Source organism: Myotis nattereri (genome assembly GCF_964212035.1).
Source record: "Myotis nattereri genome assembly, chromosome: 15".
NCBI classification, from domain to species: Eukaryota; Metazoa; Chordata; class Mammalia; order Chiroptera; family Vespertilionidae; genus Myotis; species Myotis nattereri.
Window position 1 is genome coordinate 17,649,970 of NC_138090.1, and position 20,545 is coordinate 17,670,514.

General features: G+C 44.8%; 1 protein-coding gene across 1 annotated transcript in view; it reads left to right on the forward strand.

The window, feature by feature from the left end:
* HYDIN (HYDIN axonemal central pair apparatus protein) overlaps positions 1-20,545 on the forward strand; it is a 329,140-nt gene that overhangs the window by 273,543 nt on the left and 35,052 nt on the right. The window contains exons 54-65 of the mRNA XM_081108072.1: positions 1,117-1,285; positions 2,050-2,288; positions 4,602-4,719; positions 6,499-6,703; positions 7,403-7,638; positions 8,574-8,725; positions 8,838-9,027; positions 11,629-11,731; positions 11,944-12,222; positions 13,879-14,021; positions 15,632-15,850; positions 19,262-19,422. Of these exons, the coding sequence (XP_080964198.1) occupies positions 1,117-1,285; positions 2,050-2,288; positions 4,602-4,719; positions 6,499-6,703; positions 7,403-7,638; positions 8,574-8,725; positions 8,838-9,027; positions 11,629-11,731; positions 11,944-12,222; positions 13,879-14,021; positions 15,632-15,850; positions 19,262-19,422 (2,214 nt within the window). The remainder of the gene's footprint in view (positions 1-1,116; positions 1,286-2,049; positions 2,289-4,601; positions 4,720-6,498; positions 6,704-7,402; positions 7,639-8,573; positions 8,726-8,837; positions 9,028-11,628; positions 11,732-11,943; positions 12,223-13,878; positions 14,022-15,631; positions 15,851-19,261; positions 19,423-20,545) is intronic.

Sequence of the window (20,545 nt, forward strand, 5' to 3'; positions counted from 1 at the left end):
CTCAGGCATTAATGCTGAATGCAACTGTGCCTGTTGGCGAGTTTTGCTTCAGGTTAAGGCAGGGTGTTAGCTCCGCTCTTTCAGGTTGCATGGAAGAGTCACCCTCTGGTTCCAACAGGTGATGAGGGGATTGTGCAGGGAGGTGAGGGAGTGCAGGCACCTGCAGGCAGCAATGGCGTGACCAGGTCCCCTGGGGCATGAGGATGACATGCAACTCCAGGTGTCCCATCTCAGCTGAAGTTCCTGCTCCTTCTCCAGTCCCTTGTCATTTTCATGAGTCAGCTCATCTCTGTGGTATCTCACCTCACCTCCATGGGACCACAGCCCCCCTTTCGGAAGGCCTCTCTTACAGGGCTCCTGCCCCCCACTTTCTCTTCTTTCTTGGATCCCCTGTCTTCTGCGTCACTGTTCCTTCTGTGTGTGCTGCACCCAGTCTCAGAAAGGGGAGGGAGGGAGGGAGAGAGGGAGGGAAGGAGATGAATTAATATAGTTGGTCCTTATCCAGCATCAAGTGTCCCTGTTGGACAGATTTCCTGCTAGGGCACCACTTTACCACAGGCTGGAGATGGCTGTCTTTGCCTCAAGCATCACTCACTGGCCTGGTCAATCCTGGCTAAGGATGGGTGGTCACAGAGTGCAATGCACAGTGGACACTGCTAGGCCAAGTAGTTAACCAGGGCCAGAGGCATGGCAGGCACTTAACAGTCTAGTGCAGTGATTCTCAACCTGTGGGTCGCCAACCTGTGGGTCGAGATCCCTTTGGGGGGGGGTCAAACGACGCTTTCACAGGGGTCGCCTAAGACCATCAGAAAACACATATATAATTACATATTTTTTGTGTGATTAATCACTATACTTTAATTATGTTCAATTTATAACAATGAAAATACATCCTGCATATCGGATATTTACATTACTATCCATAACAGTAGCAAAATGACAGTTATGAAGTAGCAACAAAAATAATTTTATGGTCGGGGGTCACCACAACATGAGGAACTGTATTAAAGGGTCGCGGCATTAGGAGGGTTGAGAACCACTGGTCTAGAGTCTGCTCTCTAGTATCTTGGGTTCCCTGGATTATGATCTATACTGACCTTTATTCTTATCTTCCAGCTTTTCTGTGGACTCCGTAGGCATTACATCAACCAATATAAATTCTATGATCTCAGTCCAACCCAGGAAGGGCTCAATGACCACAACAGATAAGCCCACAAATGTCCAGGTGTTCTTCCGCGCCAAAAAGGAAGTGAAGATAGAGCAACAGCCAATCCTGCGCTGTCAGGTGAGAGAGCTCAGTGGCAGGCTTGTGGGACGCGTGTGAAAAAGAAGAGCACAGGGTCTACCCATGCTCCAAGGGGGGAAAGGGAGGGCCGGCCTGGGTGGCAACCAGAGAGGATGCACCAGCGTTTGGTCCCCAACTAGTAGGTCCGGGTAGGTCAGGTGGGAGGTAGGCAAAGTCATCAGAATTGAGAGCGCCAGAAAGGCAATGTGGACCCTGCTCTTTGGGGAGCGCCTAAGACAAGGAAGCCGAGGTTAGTCATCAAGTGCAGAGGAGGAGTGGGGAAGGGAAAACAGGAGGCAAAGTTGGTCTGTGTCAGCCATTTTCAACAGGTGTGCCCCAAGAATTTTTAAAACATGCAACACCTGACTGTTTAGTCAGGGGCACTGACCTCTTTTCCTTTAGACTGTCAAAAAATGACAACAGCCAACACAACAATAGCCATCTAGTGTGAACGAATCAAAATTATACCTATTTTTTTTTGTCAGATTGGCAAAAAATATATTTTTTGGTGTGCCGCAGAATTTTAGTAATTAGTGTCTATGAGAAGGTTGAAAATTGCTGGTCTGTGTTGATCCATGCCATGGCTAGTTTGTAGTTAGTTTTATGTTAAGTATTTTCTAATATTGTTGATGCAATAATATAAAGAGAATGAAAGGAACATGCCTTCATGCCAACGAGGAAAATAGGCAATGAATTAGACAGTCAGTGGAATTCTGGAGCTATGCCGGGAGCTGATGTCTTCCCAATCCTCCTTTCCTTTCTAGATCATTGAGCCCAATATGACGGACGGAACTGAAATCATTGCCAGCATCCCAATTAGGCTTTCTGTGAATGCAGTGTTCTCCAAGTACAACATCAGCCCCTCCTCCATCATCAACTTTGGGGCTCTGATCTGTGGCACTCGTAAAAGCACCACCTTCACCATAGAAAATCAAGGTGTTACTGACTTCAAGTATAACCTCTACAGGATGACAGGGGACAGCTCCATTCCCCAAAAGAAAGCGTAAGACAGCCATTTGCTTGACTCATGCCATTCCCTAGTTAATTAGTGCTTTATATTTTACAACGAGCTTTCATATATTTTATCTAAATTCACCTTATTCCCTGTTGTGAGTGAGGTCATTAAGAAATGGCTCATGCGCCCTGGCCGGGTGGCTCAGTTGGGTGGAGTGTCATCCCATACACCAATAGGTGGCTGGTTCAATTCCCGATCAGGGTACATACTCAGGTTGTGGGTTGGATCCCCAGTCAGGGGGTGTGCAAGAGGCAACTGATCACTGTTCCTCTCTCTCTCTTCCTTCCTCACTCTAAAAATAAAAAATGACTCATCCAAGATTATCCAAGAAGTCACACCAGTAGATCTCAGTTGTGAACCTACATCTCTGACTCCAGATTTCACATACTTTCTAATTAATTAAAATTGTTTTATTCATTAACTTACAGTTGACTTTCTAATAAATTGGTTTAAATCAGATATACATACAACTTTACATTGTTTGTAGTTGTTTTACACTTTTGTGGATATCCTCTTTCATTTTGGCAAAGTATTAAGAGATTTTTTTGTTAAACTGTCGAAAGTCTCTATCTTCCTCATTTAATTTCAACCTAATATTTTACTTATTTTATAATAATTTAATAATGTTTATAGATATTATAATACAACTGTGTGTTGCTTTAAATTGTTTTTTATTTATTTTTCACTTTAGCATGCACAAATTCATGCAAAATACTCAAAAGAGGATAGAACTTCAGTTGGTCATTAAGCAAGTGAATGCTCAAATATATAAATCTCTCAAAAGGTTAAAATTGCACCTCAAATACATTTGGATATTTAAGGGGAACTAGCCTCAGGAAAATTAATTGTTGGGTAAACTAGCTTCAAGTGAAGTGAACACTTACCCAAACTTGTGTTTGTACTATTCTTTAAGCTACCTCGTAGTTAAAAATACCGTGACAGCCCTGATCGGTTTGGCTCAGTGGATAGAGCATCGGCCTGCGGACTGAAGGGTCCCAGGTTCGATTCCGGTCAAGGGCATGTTCCTCGGTTGCGGGCACATCCCCAGTAGGGGGCGTGCAAGAGGCAGCTGATCGATGTTTCTCTATCCCTCTCCCTTCCTCTCTGTAAAAATAAAATCAATAAAATATATATATATTTTTAAAAATACCGTGACTGCCCTGGCCAATTTTACTCAGTGGTTAAAGCATGGGCCTGCGGACCGAGGGGTCGAAGGGTCTATTCCTAGTCACATTCCTGAATTGCAGGTTCCCCAAACCTCAGTAGGGGCATGTGCAGGAGGCAACCAATCAATGTGTCTCTCTCATGCCAATGTTTCTTTCTTTCTCCCTCTCCTCCCTCTCCCCTCCCTCCCACTCTCGATAGAGAACAATTGGGAGGGGAAAATATCCTCAAGTGAGGATTAAAACAATAACAAAAAAAAAGAGCATCATGACTATAAATGTGAAGAAAGGGCCAGAATTTAATCTATTGACCATTTCATTTTTTTTAAATGAGATCAGGTAAAAGATTTGGTGTCTATAAGTAATTTCTACACACTGCTTTCCAAAGAACTCAAGTAAACATTTAAAAACTATTATTCTCTTGCAGAATAATTTTCAATGTCCTTATGAGTCATATGTAATAAGTACAATTACTGCATAATTTTCTCACAGTTGTTAAATGACTTTGGCTAATGGTGAATGCTGACTCTCCTACCCCAATGTCCTCTTAGGCAAAAAAAAAAAAGGGGGGGGAGCCCTGATCAGTTTGGCTCAGTGGATGGAGCGTCGGCCTGCGGACTGAGGGGTCCTGGGTTCGATTCCAGTCAAGGGCATGTGCCTTGGTTGGGGGCACATCCCCAGCGGAGGGTGTGCAGGGGGCAGCTGATCAATGTTTCTCTCTCATCGATGTTTCTAGCTCTCTGTCCCTCTCCCTTCCTCTCTGTAGAAAATCAATAAAAAATATTTTTTTTTAAAGGGGGGTCTTGCCCTAACCGGTTTGGCTCAGTGGATAGAGTGTCGGCCTGCGGACTGAAAGGTCCCAGGTTCGATTCCGGTCAAGGGCATGTGCCTGGGTTGCGGGCACATCCCCAGTAGGGGATGTGCAGGAGGCAGCTGATCGATGTTTCTCTCTCATCGATGTTTCTAACTCTCTATCCCTCTCCCTTCCTCTCTATAAAAAATCAATAAAATATTTTTTAAAAAGGGGGGGTCCCTTCCCCCATTCCTAGGAGAAGGGACCTTGCAAGCAGACAGACAGGTGGCATTTAACGTCACCACCCCAATCTAAGGGTGTATATACTCTTGCTTCTTTAATTAGAGTCAGCCACACGAGAACTTTAAGATCCCGGGAAAGCGAGAACTTCTACAAGGCTACCGCTTCCAGAGCAGCCAAGTTCTCAGAAACTACTCAGAAAGAAATAAACATCACTAGCCAGGTAAGGACCCTTTCCCTTGTCCAAAGAAACCCTGTAAGACCACCTTCCAACTAGTCCTTGCACAAACACTCCCCTCCCCAGGATAGCAGGCACGTTAAATAGTTATACTGAAAGGCCACTTTCATTTTAAGAGCAGGTGTAATGGACTTTAATTTGGATACCCTCTTTTGTTTTAAAACCTTCATTGGCTCCTCACCGCCTTCCGATGACATTTCAACTCTTTATATATTTTTTATTTAACAATCTTTTGCTCATAAGAAACAGGAGCCCATTAAGACTGGCTTAAATAAAAGGAGATTCAAAGACACCTGCTTCTAGTAAGATGGAGTTAGATATACTTTTCCCTACTCTCCCCAAACCAAGTACAACTAAACCCCTAGACATTACGTATAAAACAGGTGGAGACAAAACAGATCAGATCAGTGAGGGTCCTTGGGACCCGATGAATATCACGGTGGTGAGTTTCCTGAGTTTTCCTTTTGCCTCATATATCTCATCGGGATGCTGAAGGAGCTGGCAACACAAAAACATCACCAGGCACAGATCCAAAGAAGGCCCCAACAAAAGCCTATTCCCACTGGCCAAACAACCAGGACAAGAGCAACCTGGTAAACCAGAAACCTTCAAATAAGACCTATCCTATGACAGTTGAACATGACAAAACCTAGGATCCTACCCCACCACTGCTAGCAAAGGACCGTGGGAAGACTCTCACCCTTATCCAGGTTATGAGGAGGTGCCTCAACCCCCGGCCAGAATGATGTCCCAAGAACACCCAGGGGGTAGCCAGGAGTTTCTAGACCCTCCCCTCTCCCCCATTGTTAGTGGAGACACCACATGGGAGCCTTGAGTTTCACCTGACCCAGTGGTAACAGGCGTTTCTCCCCCACCCCCAGTGGACCTCCCCACCCAGGCAACAACAGGACAGTAAGGAAGCTCTCCTCCCCCGCCTTGCCAGGGAGGTAGCTGTTGAGGACTAGTGGGGAGCTGGAGCCCCCACCCTTACCTGGCAGAAATGAGCAGTCTGAGTGGGGGATTGGACCACCACCCCCACCTGGAAGTGATGAGGCAGTGCTTCTCTCCCCCCTGCCAGAGAGGTCTCGGAGAAAGCCAGGTCAAAGAGGTTTAAGTAAGATCCAGAGTCTCGTAATATAACACCCAAAATGTCCAGGTTTCTCCTGAAACTCGCTTGTCATACCAAGAGCCAGGAAGATCTCAAACTCAATGAAAATAGTCAAGCAACATATGGCAACACCGAGAGGACAGAGCTGTTAGGATTGTCTGACAAAGACACTGAAGCAGCCAACACAGACGTGCTTCTGTGAGCAAGTACTCACACTTGGAGCGATTGAAAACACTGGACGTCTCGGCAAAGAAAGAGCAGCCATAAAGAAGAACCAAATGGGAATTCTGGAATTGAAAAAAAAAAATAAGCAAAATGTAGAATTTCATGAAGGGGTTCAACAACAGAATGGAGGGCAGATTCCCACTTGGTAAGTGTCGTAGGATGTGGAACGTGTCTGTCCCCCGAAAGCCCCACTCAATCATGATTGGTCAAAGCAAAAGGAGTTATCTCTGTGCTTCATCTGAGAACTTGCTGAGTCGGAAGCACTGAGAGATCCCCTCCCTGAAGAACCCCCAGGCCCTCCCCCCAGGAGAAGAGCTGAGCTCCAGAGGAAGCCTCTGGGGGACCCCCCAACAGTCCCTCTTGACCCCATCTCACAGCTCTGGTAGAAGGGCTTGGCTCCACCCCTCCCACAATCCCACTGTCTCCTGCAGGCTCGCTACAGCCACGGCATGTTCACCGTGTACCCTGGGTTTGGCTCCGTCTCTGCCGGAGGAGCACAGACCCTCACCGTTGACTGCGTGGCTGACCCTGTGGGGAAGTGTGAGGAGTTTATGGCGATCGATATCTCTGACCGAGACCCCAGAGACCACCCTGGCGGCATTCCTTACAGCCTGTTGGCGGAAGCCTGTCTACCAGGTACTGAGCACTCAGAGGGGACCGCATCCCTTACAAGACCTTCCTCTGTAACCGCCCCTCCCCCATGCACATGTGGAGCAAACATGGCTGGGCTGCTACCTTTGGGGCCTTAGAACTTCCTCTAGTCACGTCTTCAGCCACATTTCTCCCTAAAGACCTACAAGGCATGCACACCTACACAGGGATGTGCAGCTTAAAACTCCTAGTTTGGTCTGGGCTTCTCAGATGACCAGGTTCTCTGGGAATCGTGGTTCGATGGGATCTGGCACAAGTCCCGTATCCAGCCTGTTCATGGCCAGGTCACTCCCTGTGGACGACACGCGCACGGAGCACAGTGCCGGTGACTGACTGAGCATGCTGCAGCTTTCACCCAGCGGATCTCAGATGGAGCACAGGGAGAGCTTTTGCTTTGGCTAGAGGCGCTCTGCAGCCTCGCACCAAAGGGAGCCAACTGCCTCCTCCTCTCTTAAGCCCACCCCAGATCCTGATCTTACCCCTCCTTGCCATTGGGAGGAACGGTGGTTGGGGTCTGGCGACCCACAAGATCCGTATGAAAGAAATTAGACTATGTCCCATCACTCACACCCTATCTCTCTTCTATGATTGTCCTTTGTCGGAACCCAAACCTCCAAGTGAGGAATTAGAGAAAGCAGGAACTGGGCTACCGGGCTGTGTCTAAGTCTTCCCTCCACTCCCCAGCCTTCGTGACAGACAACAACGCCTCCGTCTTTGAGGAGCACCAGATCTGCAACAGTACCAACCTGTACAGCATCCTGCAGACCACAGAGAGCAAGGGGCTGTTTGTGGAGGATGAGAACAAGTTCATGTTCTGCCATGTCATGGTGGGCCATCAGGCCAAGGCTCGGTTCAAGATGAGCAATGTGGGGAAGATCGCCTGTGATGTGACCATTGTGGTTAAGCCTGTCTCCAACAAGGTAAGCAGCCCCCCTCGGCCCCAGCCCACCGGTGTTGGCTGAAAGCCGGGGAGAGAACTCTTGGAAACCCCTGCCCTGGAGCCTGTCTACATCAGTGGGGATTATCTGACACTCAGGCCCTGCTGGAAGTTGTAGGAGGAAACTGGACCGACCACAGAGAGCAGGGGGCTGGGCTGTGAGGAATTTTCTATATATTCTTCATGGTGGAATAGAAAATTCAGGATGACAAGCGAGAGGGCTGAGTCAATAGGTTTCACTCACCCTTCATTTCCAAGCAGAAGTGCTACAGATGCTATCGTCTTATCTCAGCTGCTCAGTTCTCTGCCCCAAAGTAGAATCTTGGCCCAGGTGTCCTTGGGCCCCAGAGCTGGCATTGTTCACATGGCTGGTGGTGGTGGGGAGACCACCCAGAGGGTTGGCCCAGCCTAGAGCCAGAATAGAGTATGCATTCCCAGGAGGCTGGCACCCACCACAGAGGGACAGGGCTTGGGAGACTAATTCCTCTTATGACGTCCCTCACGCCCCAGTGACATCCAGTCATTATTCTTTGACTTTATTTGGGATACAAAGGAGCAGCTTTCTTCCTTTTTTTATGCTTAAAAAAAAAACATAAAAAGGTGAGGAAGCCTGATTTCTAAACAAAGATAAGTTTCTAACGGGGGGTTTGCAGGCATGATATGTTCTCCCCGTCCTAAAGTACAGGCTGCCCATTGAAAAAAAAAACAAAGGAAACTTGGTTATTGCTGGAATATGGGTCCCAGAGTGTCTAGGCTGCCCCTTTCAGGGGCATGACTGTGCAGGCAATGGAACATGTTTACCCCAGAGCTTTGAGCGGGGAGATTTCACAGCCGGGGCAACAGAGATAAGCAGCAAACCCTGTGTCTATGCCACATAGCTCACACATGTGTGGGTTCCTGCCCCTCCCCCCTCCCCAGGCCACTGCCCGCATCATTGACATCTTTGAAGTGGAACCCAACAAGATGTGTATTGCCAGTCGTTCACATGCCTTTGCCACGGTGACCTTCACCCCCCAGACCATGCAGACGTACCAGTGTATCTTCGAGGCGACCTTGGATGGCGTGTCCAGGTACCAGCACCCCAGCAACCTCTCCTGCAAGCGGGGCTGCAGGCCACACCCTATGGGATGTCATTCCTGCCATGCCGGGCTGACAGGCCTCCATCTCCCTGTTCCCCTGCAGCATCCAGACCAAGAACCGAAGCCTCGCGTTTGATATCGTGGGAGAGGGGACCCTCCCTCGGGTGACCATTGTGCGGCCAATTCTCCACAACCAGTATGGAAACCTCTTGCTCCTCTTTAAAAGGCTTCTTCTTGGCCATTCAGAGAAACTGCCTCTCATCCTCAAGAACAATGGCAACATCCCCGCCCAGGTACTGCTGGGGGGTGAAGTGCGGGGTGGAAAGGGAGAAGAAGCCTTCAGATGTAAGATTTCTGACATTGAGGTCCCTGCTATCCCTCTTGTATGAGGACTTCTTTGATGTTCCTCATCCATTAACCTGTGTTAATGCAGAGGAAAATCTGACATGCTCTCTACCCTCAAGGAGTGTCAGAGAGCAGATTCCATAGTCCACTAACAATCACTGTGTGAGGCCGTGTACGACATGCACCAAGCTTAGTGGGTGGGATTATGGGTATGCTTAGTGTCGTCTTTGTTTTTTTCTGTAATGAACATTGCATTTATAATAAAGGAAAACAAAAGGAACCTCATTGAGGGTGAGAGATGTAGCATCTGTAGGGACTTCTGGTTCAGCCATTATATTTTGTAAAATTTTATTTTACAAAAAAAGTGCTAAATTGTGTAAGGGTTAAACAAAAGACTGTAGGACTTTTGAAAATGATCTTGATCCCATCTAGGGGATCAAGGAAAATTTCACTCTAAAATGACATCTGAGTGGCACTGTAGGTAACTGGGTTTTAGTTGGTGGGCATGGCAGTGAGTGAGTGCATCCAGGTAGCAAAAGAAAATGGCAAAGACAAAGTCACACAAGCAAAAAAGCAGAAGGTACAAACAGGAGCTAGTAAACACCAGCTTCATGAGAGCATAGTGTACAGATAGGAGAGCAGTGGGAGATAAATACAGAAGGCAGAGTAAGGGGACAGCTTGTCGAGGGCTTCGGATTCTGTACATATTGTAAACCCTACAAGACATTATTACTATTATTGTTATTGTTGTTTATACAGTTAAAACTCTTTAAGGTCTACCCACATGATGATGATGATTATTTATTTATTTTTTTATTTTTTTGCTTGTCATTCCTGCATCTCCAACTTTACATCTGAAATCCTTTTCCTACTGTCCAAAGAATACTTTTTACTATTTCCTTAATGCATGTGTGCTGGTAATGAATTCTCTATTTTTATTTTAAAATCTTCATTTCTTCTTCATCTTTAATGTAACTTTTACTGGCTATAGAACACTCTGCGCTAGCAGTTGTTTTCTTTCAGCAAATGGGAGATATCATTCCAGATATCATTCTGGTTTCCATTGTGACTGCTGAGATGCCAGCTGTCAGTCTAAAATGTTCTTTCAAGGCAATCTTTTCCCTCTGACTGTGTTTTACATTGTCACTCTGTATTTGCTTCCTGCTATTTCACTATTATGTGTCTATGTATGGATTTCTTGTTGTTTATCCTTCTTGAAAATCACTGGGCTTCTCGATTCTGCAATTTTTGGAAAATTCCTAGATGTGTGTTCAAATGTTGCTTTTATTCTATTCTGTCCCATCTCTCCTTCTGGGAAGCCAGTTAAACATATAGAAGACCATCTCACTACTAGTATATCCTCTATGTCTCACAATCTCACTGTATTGTCCATCCATTTTTCTCTGAGCTTCATTGTGCATAATTTCTTTTGACCTGTCTTCAGTTTATTAACTCTGCCTTTAGTTATAACTAATCTGCTATTAAACCTCCAAATAAATTCTTGTTATTATTTTTTAACTCTAGAATTTCTTTTAGATTATTTTTAAAATCAACATAATCAGGGTTTTTTATATGTTTTTTATCGACTTCAGAGAGGCAAGGAGAGAGGGAGAGAGACATAGAAACATCAATGATGAGAGAGAATCATTGATCAGCTGCCTCCTGCATGCCCCCAGCTGGGGATTGAGTCCACAACCTGGGCATGTGCCCTGACCAGGAATCAAACCGTGACCTCCTGGCTCATAGGTTGACACTCAACCACTGAGCTACGCCAGCCAGGCTGATTTTATTTTTTAAATCAGTGGGCTGGAAAACATCATTTTTCTCCAATTAATTTTGGAGAAAATGCCCACCTTGGTTTTCTCTCATCTTGGTAGGATACTCAACATGACACTGTCAAACAACTCAGGCACTGGTACCTAGGAGACACTGGTTTTTAGAAACTCATATGCATGCAATCCCCCATGGAATGACAAATACCCATTTTCATTTATTAGTCTAGAGCAGCGGTTTTCAACCTGTGGGTCGCGACCCCTTCGGCGGTCAAAGGACCCTTTCACAGGGGTCGCCTAAGACCATCCTGCATATCAGATATTTACATGATGATTCACAACAGTAGCAACATTACAGTTATGAAGTAGCAACGAAAATAATTTTATGATTGGGGGTCACCACATGAGGAACTGTATTTAAAGGGCCAGAAGGTTGAGAACCACTGGTCTAGAGTCTATTTTACAACCACCTCTGTCAAAAGCAGAGGCTGTGGCAAACCCACGTTGACACTACTGAGCTGGCTGATCTGGGAAGGTACCTGTGCTCTCTGGGCCTCCAGTTCCTTACCTGGATAACAAGAGCTGCACTAAATGTTCTTTTTTCCTCTCTAGGTCTAATATTTATGATCTCTCCCTCTTCATAAGAAACAAAAAATCGGGCACTAGGCACAATGGCTTTTTTGGGAATACTTTCCAAACAGCACGGGGTCTCACCGTAGCCTCAAAACCCATGAGCAGCCTGTAAGTGTAACACTCACTCCTGCTTTCCTTCTCCAGCTGCATGTTGACCTGCAGGACCAACTAGAAGTCTTCTCCCTGAAAGGGAGGCCCACGACCTCCTACATCTACATCATAGAGGAAAACGAACCCCATGCCAAAGGTAAGCTGAGGAAGAGTAGCTTCTAGAGAGCGATGGAGCCCAGTCACTGTTTCACTGGGGGACTAGTCAGGACCCAGAGAGAGCAGGGTGTCTAGTCACCAATGGCCACGCTCAACAGTGCTCATTCCCACACTTGCCCTTGAGTCAGGGTCTTTATGGATGCACCTTCCTTTAAGCTGACCCTACAGCATGCTTCTCTCTTCTCTTTGCAGCAAAGAAAGCTCACACGGCGTCCCTGGTGGTTCTTCCTGGGGAGACAGCCGAATTTGATGTTGTTTTCCGAGCCCGAAATGTCGGGAGGATGACAGGCACCATCCACTTGTCAGTGCTCAACAATCAGTACGAGGACACGATCATCCGCCTGGTGGGAGAAGGCTACGAGGATGACATCACTTTGGACAACGTCCACGGGCTGGTGGCTCCCACCAGCGGGGAGGCCTTCGACATGTCCGAGGTCACCGAGGACGTATCTATGGAAAACTTGGTGGCAGGTGGGAGAAGCAACAGTGAGGTGTTGACAACTGTTGGCTCTTGGGTCATTTTAAATGAGAGTGAAATTTAAAAAAACAGATCAACTAGCTTCCTGGGAATTTAGGACCGACTCTCCTCTGCATCCCTGTATGCCCTTTCGTGCCTGGCTCCGTCACTGCTTGCACTCCTGTGTACCCTCGAGGGACATTCATGGAGCATCCCTGTGCATGTTCCAGGCACTGTGCTGAGCCCTGGAGTTCTGATGAGCAGCCAGCGTCTCTGCCCTTCTGGGGTTTATAGTTTAGATTCCAATTCAAATTTAGCTAATAACCAAAATTTAAACCCCAGATTAGCGAGAACGGAATACACATCTCTCTGCCGTTTCCTATGTTTATATCTATTAACTGGCTCACGTTGACATTGTCTGTTTCACCTGCACCACGTATCGTGGACATTCTAAGAGAGATGGTGGGCTTGTTTAACAGGTGTAGGCTTGTGCCTCCTCTAGAGCATCATTCTCTGTCGTCTGAGAACCTACAGCATCAGCATTACCTGAGAGTTTCTCAGACATGGGAATTCCAGGCCCTCCCCCAGCACTCACATGCTGATCAGAACCTGCATTCTAGCGGGGCCTCTAGGTGATGTGAGAGTATACGAAAGCTGAAGACATTCTGCTCTGCAGTCTGTCAAGTGCTGCAGCTTCATCTGGTTGACTGCACTCTTTGGGGTAGGAGAGAATTTACTTCCTCGTGACCCTCGGAAAGCATTTGCTAAGCACCCTAACTGTGTGCCTAATTGCTATGAAGTGAATTACACCAACACCGTCCCATAGTTTTTCTAGGAGCTTCATTATAGTCCTGGAATAGAGCATTGCGCTGTCTATATGACATGGGTAAAAATCAGCACTCCTCACCCCTGTTTGTGGCTACAGGGCGGCTTCTCTCTTCTCAGAAGTCAAGCAGGAGCCAGCAGTGAGCCCTAGTTCAGAAATCAAATTTTATACTTCTGAGAGGCTTGCCAGATTTAGAAAATCAGACTATAGAAGTCCCTGTTAAATGTGAATTTCAGGCCTGGCCGGAGTGGCTCAGTGGTTGAGTGTCAACCTATGAACCAGGAGGTCACAGTTTGGGGGGCGTGTAGGAGGCAGCCAATCAATGATTCTCTCATCATTGATGTTTCTGTCTCTCCCTCTCCCTCTCCTTTTTTCTCTGAAGTCAATACAAATACATTTTTCTAAAAAATGTGATTTTGAGATAAATTATGAATTATTTTTTGGTTTAAGTGTATCCCAAAATATTGCACGGGGCATGTTTATACTAAAAATTATTCATAGTCTATTTGTAATTCAAATGTAATGGGACTCCTGTATTTTATCTGGCAACCCTAACCCTTAGTAGTAATGTTTCAGCAAATAAATGGAGTTGGGGACTGTGTTATCTCTTGGAGGTAAGGGCCAAGGTGGGTGGATGGAAAGATGGATGGATGGATGGATGGATAAGTAGATTCCCCAAGGAAGGAAAGCTTACTGCTCAGGACTCCAGTTTTTCCAATAGAAAATCCAAGGAGGGAGGGGTTACATGAGGATGCGACACATTGTCTTTCTGGTGCTGCCTCGGCTGGGTCGGGGCCCTGGGAAGAGGCCGGGGGACCCACATGCCTTCTGCTCTGTTCCCTAGCTGCTCTGGTGGACCACATTCAGTTTGGGGACTGCCACATTGGAAGCAGCTATAGCGTGAGCTTCACAGTCACTAACCACAGCCAAGTGAATGTGATTCGGTTTGAATGGCCCTCGTTAGCTACAATTGCCTTTGCCCCACAGGTAAGTGAAAGCTACTTACTGTTTCTGGACTCCTTTAGGCCTAAGCCAAACCTATTTGATTGTTAGTCCATTCCTGTGGATACACACACACACACACACACACACACACACACACCCTCTGATCTAAGAGCAGAGAATGAAGTCTGCCAAGACTGTTGCTAGGCTGATGTTGAGAAATTCCATGGAAGCCTGTGTGGATGGAAAAGGTCCCAGTCTTCCTATCCCAGAGTGTACACCTGTGTCCCCCTAGGTGTGTGTTCTTTAAGCATTAGTGGTTCACTAAAAGATAAAATGGGGGTGATGGTTTCTGTGGACAACTGAGATTTTGAATATGTTTCAAGTTACATCTTTCTCTTAAAGACCCCCCAGTGCCCTTCAGCATTCTAACACCTATCTAAGTGTGTTTTGCCTGCAATTTTCTAACCCCTCCTTTTAGCATCTCACAGCGCACATTTTGTGAATTGCTGACCAAATCTCACCATTGACCAAGGCCTCGGACAACATGGTAGCAGATCCTAGCCTCTGGCCCGCAGGCGCTTTTCATTGATAACTGACTTCCGAGGAACAGCGCAGGAGGCAGTGCGTATGTCTGTGTGTACCAGGACACTGATACACGCAGACATACCCACTGCCTCCCGCTCTGTTCCAGCCGCCAAGTCTTCAAGCACAGAATTCTCAGGGCATGGAGCGAGGGGGTTGGGGCCCCACCTTTAAAGCTTGGACTGCTAGCAGGAGGAAGGTTTGCTTCCTGGAGAGATGTGAATCATTAGTGAAAGTAGACAGGGATAAGCTTCTTAGAGTCCACACACACACTCACCCCTCCACACCCTTCCACACACACACTCACGCTCCTGTATATGCACACACATATTTGTGGCCCTGGGAAGTATGGTAAGTACATAGCTTTCTTCCCCTTTCATCTTCCAGAAGAGGCAATTTCAGAAACATGAAAGGACTAGAATATATATATATGTGCATATATATATGTATATATATATTTCATATATATGTTGTTTTATATATGTGAGTTTTGTTTACATATGAGTTTTGGTATATGTGTGAGTATTGTATGTGCGTGTTTATGTATGTGAAATCATAAATGATTTTTTCTACAGCCCAAATTGGATTTCTCATGTATTTGCAGCAAATCTGAGCCTTTTTGGTCTCAGGATTCCTTTACACTCCTAAACATTATTGAGGATACCCCCCAAAGAGCTTTTGTTTATGTAGGTTATATCTATCAATATTTACCATATTAGAAATTAAAACTGAGAGTGTTTTTAAAAACTGCACTCATTTATTAATTTTAAAATATAATAATAAGCCCATTGCATGGTCATATAAATATATTTTTATAAAAAACAGCTATATCTTTCAAAATAAAAAAAAATTGAAATTGCGTGAGAATAGAGGCATTATTTTGCATTTTTATAAATCTCTTTAATATCTGACCTGATAGAAGAGACAGCTAATCCTTATATTTGCTTCTGCATTCAGCCTAATGCTATATCATATGTCACATAACTGCTGGAAAACTCCATTGTATAGTCATGAGAAAATGATTATATAAGATTGAATTCCCAAGTGTCTAACACCAGGCTCTTCCCCAGACTGGCCACCTCCACCCTGGGTGTGCCAAGGACATCGTGATGACCCTGAAGTCAGACATACCCATCAACATGAAGAAGATGGACATCAAGTGTAAGGTCTCCAAGATCCTGTTTCAGCAACCTGCAGACCAGGTCCCCGACTGGGACGACCGCATGCGCACAGTCAAGTGGGTGGACATGCCCAGAAACATGCCCGGGACTTTCACTCCAAAACGAAAAGTGAGTAGAGACTTAAATCCCAAATCTGGCCAGGCCTACCAGGCCTGGATGCCTACTGCCCTCACCATTGCCGTGTCTCACCATTTCCTTCTTTCATGGAAAAAGAAATTGTTCCCATTCAACTTGACTTTTTTTTAACATATATATTTTTATTGTGAACAGTATTACAGATGTCCCCATTTCCTCCTCCCCTTGCCCTCTTCATAATTAAGAAAGACCCTGCCCTGCGCCCCCCCCCCCAATGCTGCACCGCACTATTGTCTGTGTCCATGGGCTATGCATATAAGTATATTATTTCTTTGGTTTATCCCTTCTCATCCCCTCCCCCCTCTCAGATATGTCAGTCTGTCCCAGGCCTCCAGGCCTTGGGATTTATTTTGTTGGTCAATTTATTTTGTTCATTAGATTCCACAGATAAGTGAGATCATATGATATTTGTCTTTCTCTGACTGGCTTATTTCACTTAGCATAATAATCTCCAGGTCCATCCATGCTGTCCCAAAGAGTGAGAGATCCTTCTTTTTTAATAGCCGCAGGGCATTCCATTGCCATTCCACTTGACTTTGATCTCAAAAGTGACAAACTGAACTTCCAAGCGTGCCACCTGCCATCCATACTACACATATCACATGAACCACACCTCTGAATTGGTAGAGCTTTAGATTAAGCTTTGATATCTCACTGAGCAAGTCCTCTCACCTTTTTCTTCTTCAAAAATGTCATGGCTGGTCTATTCGTTGTTTCCTTTTTCCCTCAGGTGTCCAGAATTAGATTAATGGTAGACAGAATCTCATCTCTGGTCCATGCATGTCCCTCTTTTAATTATTCCTTGGTTGGTTCCCTTGTAATAATATAAACAAAGATGAACCCACACACAGCACAGGAAGTAGAACGTGGATTACCTGTGTGGTTCTCAGCCGTGCCTTCCCTCGGCCTCCTTCCTGGAGGAGGTCATCTCCTGAATCTTTTTTGCTCATTCTCTTGATTTTTTTCTTTTGTTTCTTTTTTAATCTATGCAACTAAACATTTAATTGTAGTTTTTTTACTTTATTTGTTTAAAGGTTGTTGCATGTGCTTACCCATATTGTGGCATGTGGCTCCAGTACACCCATTTCACTGCTATATAAAATTCCATTATTATTTACCATCCATTCTTCTTTTGAAAGCTATTTGGGGCTTCTCTAGAATGGACTGTGTTCCTATGAGCATTATTATTCATGTCACATTGTATTCATTTGAAAGAGTGTATATTTCCAGAAGTGGAATTGCTGAACCACAGGATATAGGAATGTTCAACTTTCCAGGGTAACTCCCAAATGTTTTTCCAAAGTGCTGTACCAACTTATACTTCTACTAGCAAAGAGATCCCATTGATCTACGATCTCGCCAACATTTGGCATTGTCGGATTTTTTTATTTTTATCTTTGAAATGAATAGGAAATAGCCCTGGCCAGGTGGCTGGGTTGGTTGGAGCATCATCCCACACACTAAAAAGGTTGTGGGTTCATTCCCCGATTTGGGGCATGTTCAGGAGGCAACTGATCGATGTTTCTCTCTCTTTCTCTCCCTTCTTTCTCTTTGAAAATTCAGTAGAACATATCCTCAGGTGAGGATTGAAAAAAAAAAAAAAGAAACAAATAGGAAATAGATTCATTTGGGGCCTTTGCATTTCCCCATTCACTAAAGTTGAATACTTCTTCATGTGATTATTGGCCATATAAGTTACCTCTTAATGTAAATGCATTTTGCCCATTTTTCACCTATGATGCTTGTCCTTTGTATGTGTCATTTTATTTTTTATAAACTCTACTTTATATATTTTTGTCTGCAAACATCTTCACCAAATTTTAGCTTATCTTTTCACTTTCTTTGATTTATCTTTTTGTGAACAAAAATGTTCATCCCTCCCTTTATAATTATTTATTTTTGTGTCTTGTTTTTAAAACCTTTCTCTAACAGTGAAGAAAATAATCACTCTGTGTGTGTGTGTGTGTGTGTGTGTGTGTGTGTGTGTGTGTGTATGGCCCACCTGGATATTATGGTATGAGGCAAGAGTCCAATTTTATATTTTTCCATCTAGATAACTAATCTTGCCAAATCCCTTTTGGGCCCAGCACTCCTTTTGTGATCTGCCGTGACTCCCTTGTCATCTAAATTTCATATGTGCCTAGATGTTTCTTGTCTCTATAGTCTATTGCCAATTTTTCCACCCCTGTGCTAGTTTTACGCTTCTTTAATTCCTGTAGCTTCATAATCAGCCTTGATATCTGGAAGGGAGGTCCCTCCTCCATACTGTTTTGTTCTGTTTAGTTATTCGTGGCCCTTTATTTTTCAAAATAATTTTGCAATCCATTTACCAAGTACAATTGACCTTTGAACAACATGGATTTGAATTGTGTGGGTCCATTTACAGCAATATATATAACAGGCTTTTTTCAATGAATGCTGTCAATCTATTTTCTCTTCCTTGTGACTTTCTTAATAACATTTTCTTTTCACTATCTTGCTTTATTGTAAGAATACAGTATGTAATAGATATAGCAGACAAAATATTCTTAATTGACTATTAATGTTACTAGTAAAGTCAACAGTAGGCCATTCATAGTTAAGTTTGGGGGGGAGTCAAAGTTATACACAGAGTTCAGTGCCCCTCACCCCCATATTGTTCAAGGGTCAACTATACTATAAAATGGAAAATTCATTGGAATTGGATTGCACCTACAAGTCAGTTTAGGAAGAATTGATAATTTAATAATATTATTCCATCCTTTCCATTAACAAGGTATGTCGCTCTATTTACTTAGGTCTTTAAGATTTTTTTACTACCATTTGGTGTCTTTAATAGTATTAGGACTCTTTAGATTTTTTTTATTTGTTCTTGGGTCTATTTTAATTAAATTATTTTTTAGGAATTTGCCCTTCCACTAATTTTTCATATATATTTCCATAAAATTATTCATAATATTTTTTACCATATGTTTAAATATGTAGGATCAATAATAATGTCCCTTTTTCATTTCTGATGTTGGTTATTTGTATTTTTCCTGATCAATCTCACCAAAAGTCTTTCAAATCTTTTCAAATAACTTTTGGCTTTGTTGGGCCTTTCTGTTTTAGACTTATTTTCTGTTTTATTAATAACTGTTCCTATCTTTATAATTTTCTTCCTTCTACCTTCTTTGGAGTCTGTCTGACCCTAAACTCATGCCTGTGCATTTCTGATGCCCTCAGTAATTTCTCACTTCCTTCCCATTAATGAGTCATTTTAGGTTTTCCTTCATCTTTAACTCTGGAATGTGACTTTATGGATTGGTGTTAATTTGCAGTGTAGAGTAGTGTGCTGTTATTCCCCACGGTGTCCCTGTGACAGCTGGCTGTGCATCACTGAGGACGCGGCTGCCTTTGTTACAGGTGATAGAGACGGACCCTGAGCCTGCGCACTCGGTGCTGGAAGAGCACTACCGAGAGCTGATGCTGCAGGTCAGCGCCAACGTGAACTTCGCATCCTACCAGTGCCCGACGAGCGAGGTGCACTTCAAGGACACGCTGGTGTACCAGGCCCGAGTGTTTCAGTGAGTCCTCAGAAGCCTCCCAGCGCTCAACGTTCTTTCATCTCGTCATCCTCTCAGTCTTTAACCAAACCTGCATTCAGTGTCCACGACAGCACATACCAGGCGTCGCCTGTCGCATGCACCAGAGTGTCTTCGTGACGCCAATGAAACACTCAGACCCACAAAGCAATTGAAGTTTACACTTGAAATCAAGATAGGCAGGAAACTGGCACCAGTGGGAAGAGTCCTCGCAGCAATCCGTACCATGGCCCAGGAACTGTGTGGGGCCCCGGGTGACAGCTCAGGCAATATCCACACTAGTGGGGGGATAGGGCCCATCCTCAGCTAAGAAGCCCCATGACCAACAGAAGCAGCATTTCTCATGACCACTCCATAGGTGTCGCTTCCAGGATCCCTGCAGGGGACATGCCCAGTTACAAGAGTCACTGCACTCAGAGAACCCCACACCTATAGCTTCCCTCCAGATAATCATCACTCATCCAGACCAGTTGCAATTTGCCAATCGGGAGTCATTTCTACCATAAACAACATTGCCTATTAACACCGCTGGCATTTCTCCTTTATTTTCCAGGGAAACTGAGCTAGAAAGTTAGTTCAAAGTCAGAATTGTCCTTAGAAGGAGAAAGGGTTATAGTAACCCTTCACCCACACTCAGACGCAGGGCTACAAGGATGCCATGGGTTCTGCTCTCAGAGTTCATGGTCGCAGTTGGGGAGTGGGGGAATAGGTGACAATAGGGGTCATGGTAGTGGCAGCATGGTGTCCTGTTGATAAATGTAACTCCATCTCTCTAAGCGTTGCTTGGTTCTTCTCCGTTTTTCAGTAACACTGTGTAGGCAGTAAGAGTGCCTAAGGCAGCCCTAACGGGTTTGGCTCAGTGGATAGAGCATTGGCCTGTGGCCTGAAGGGTCCCAGGTTCTATTCTGGTCAAGGACATGTACCTTGGTTGTGGGCATATCCCCAGTAGGGAGTGTGCAGGAGGCAGCTGATCGATGTTTCTAACTCTCTAACCCTCTCCCTCTCTGTGAAAAAAATCAATAAAATATATACTTTTAAAAAAAAGAGTGCCTAAACCAACATGGGAGAGATGGAGTATCGGAAGGCTCCCCAAAATGGTGGCCCA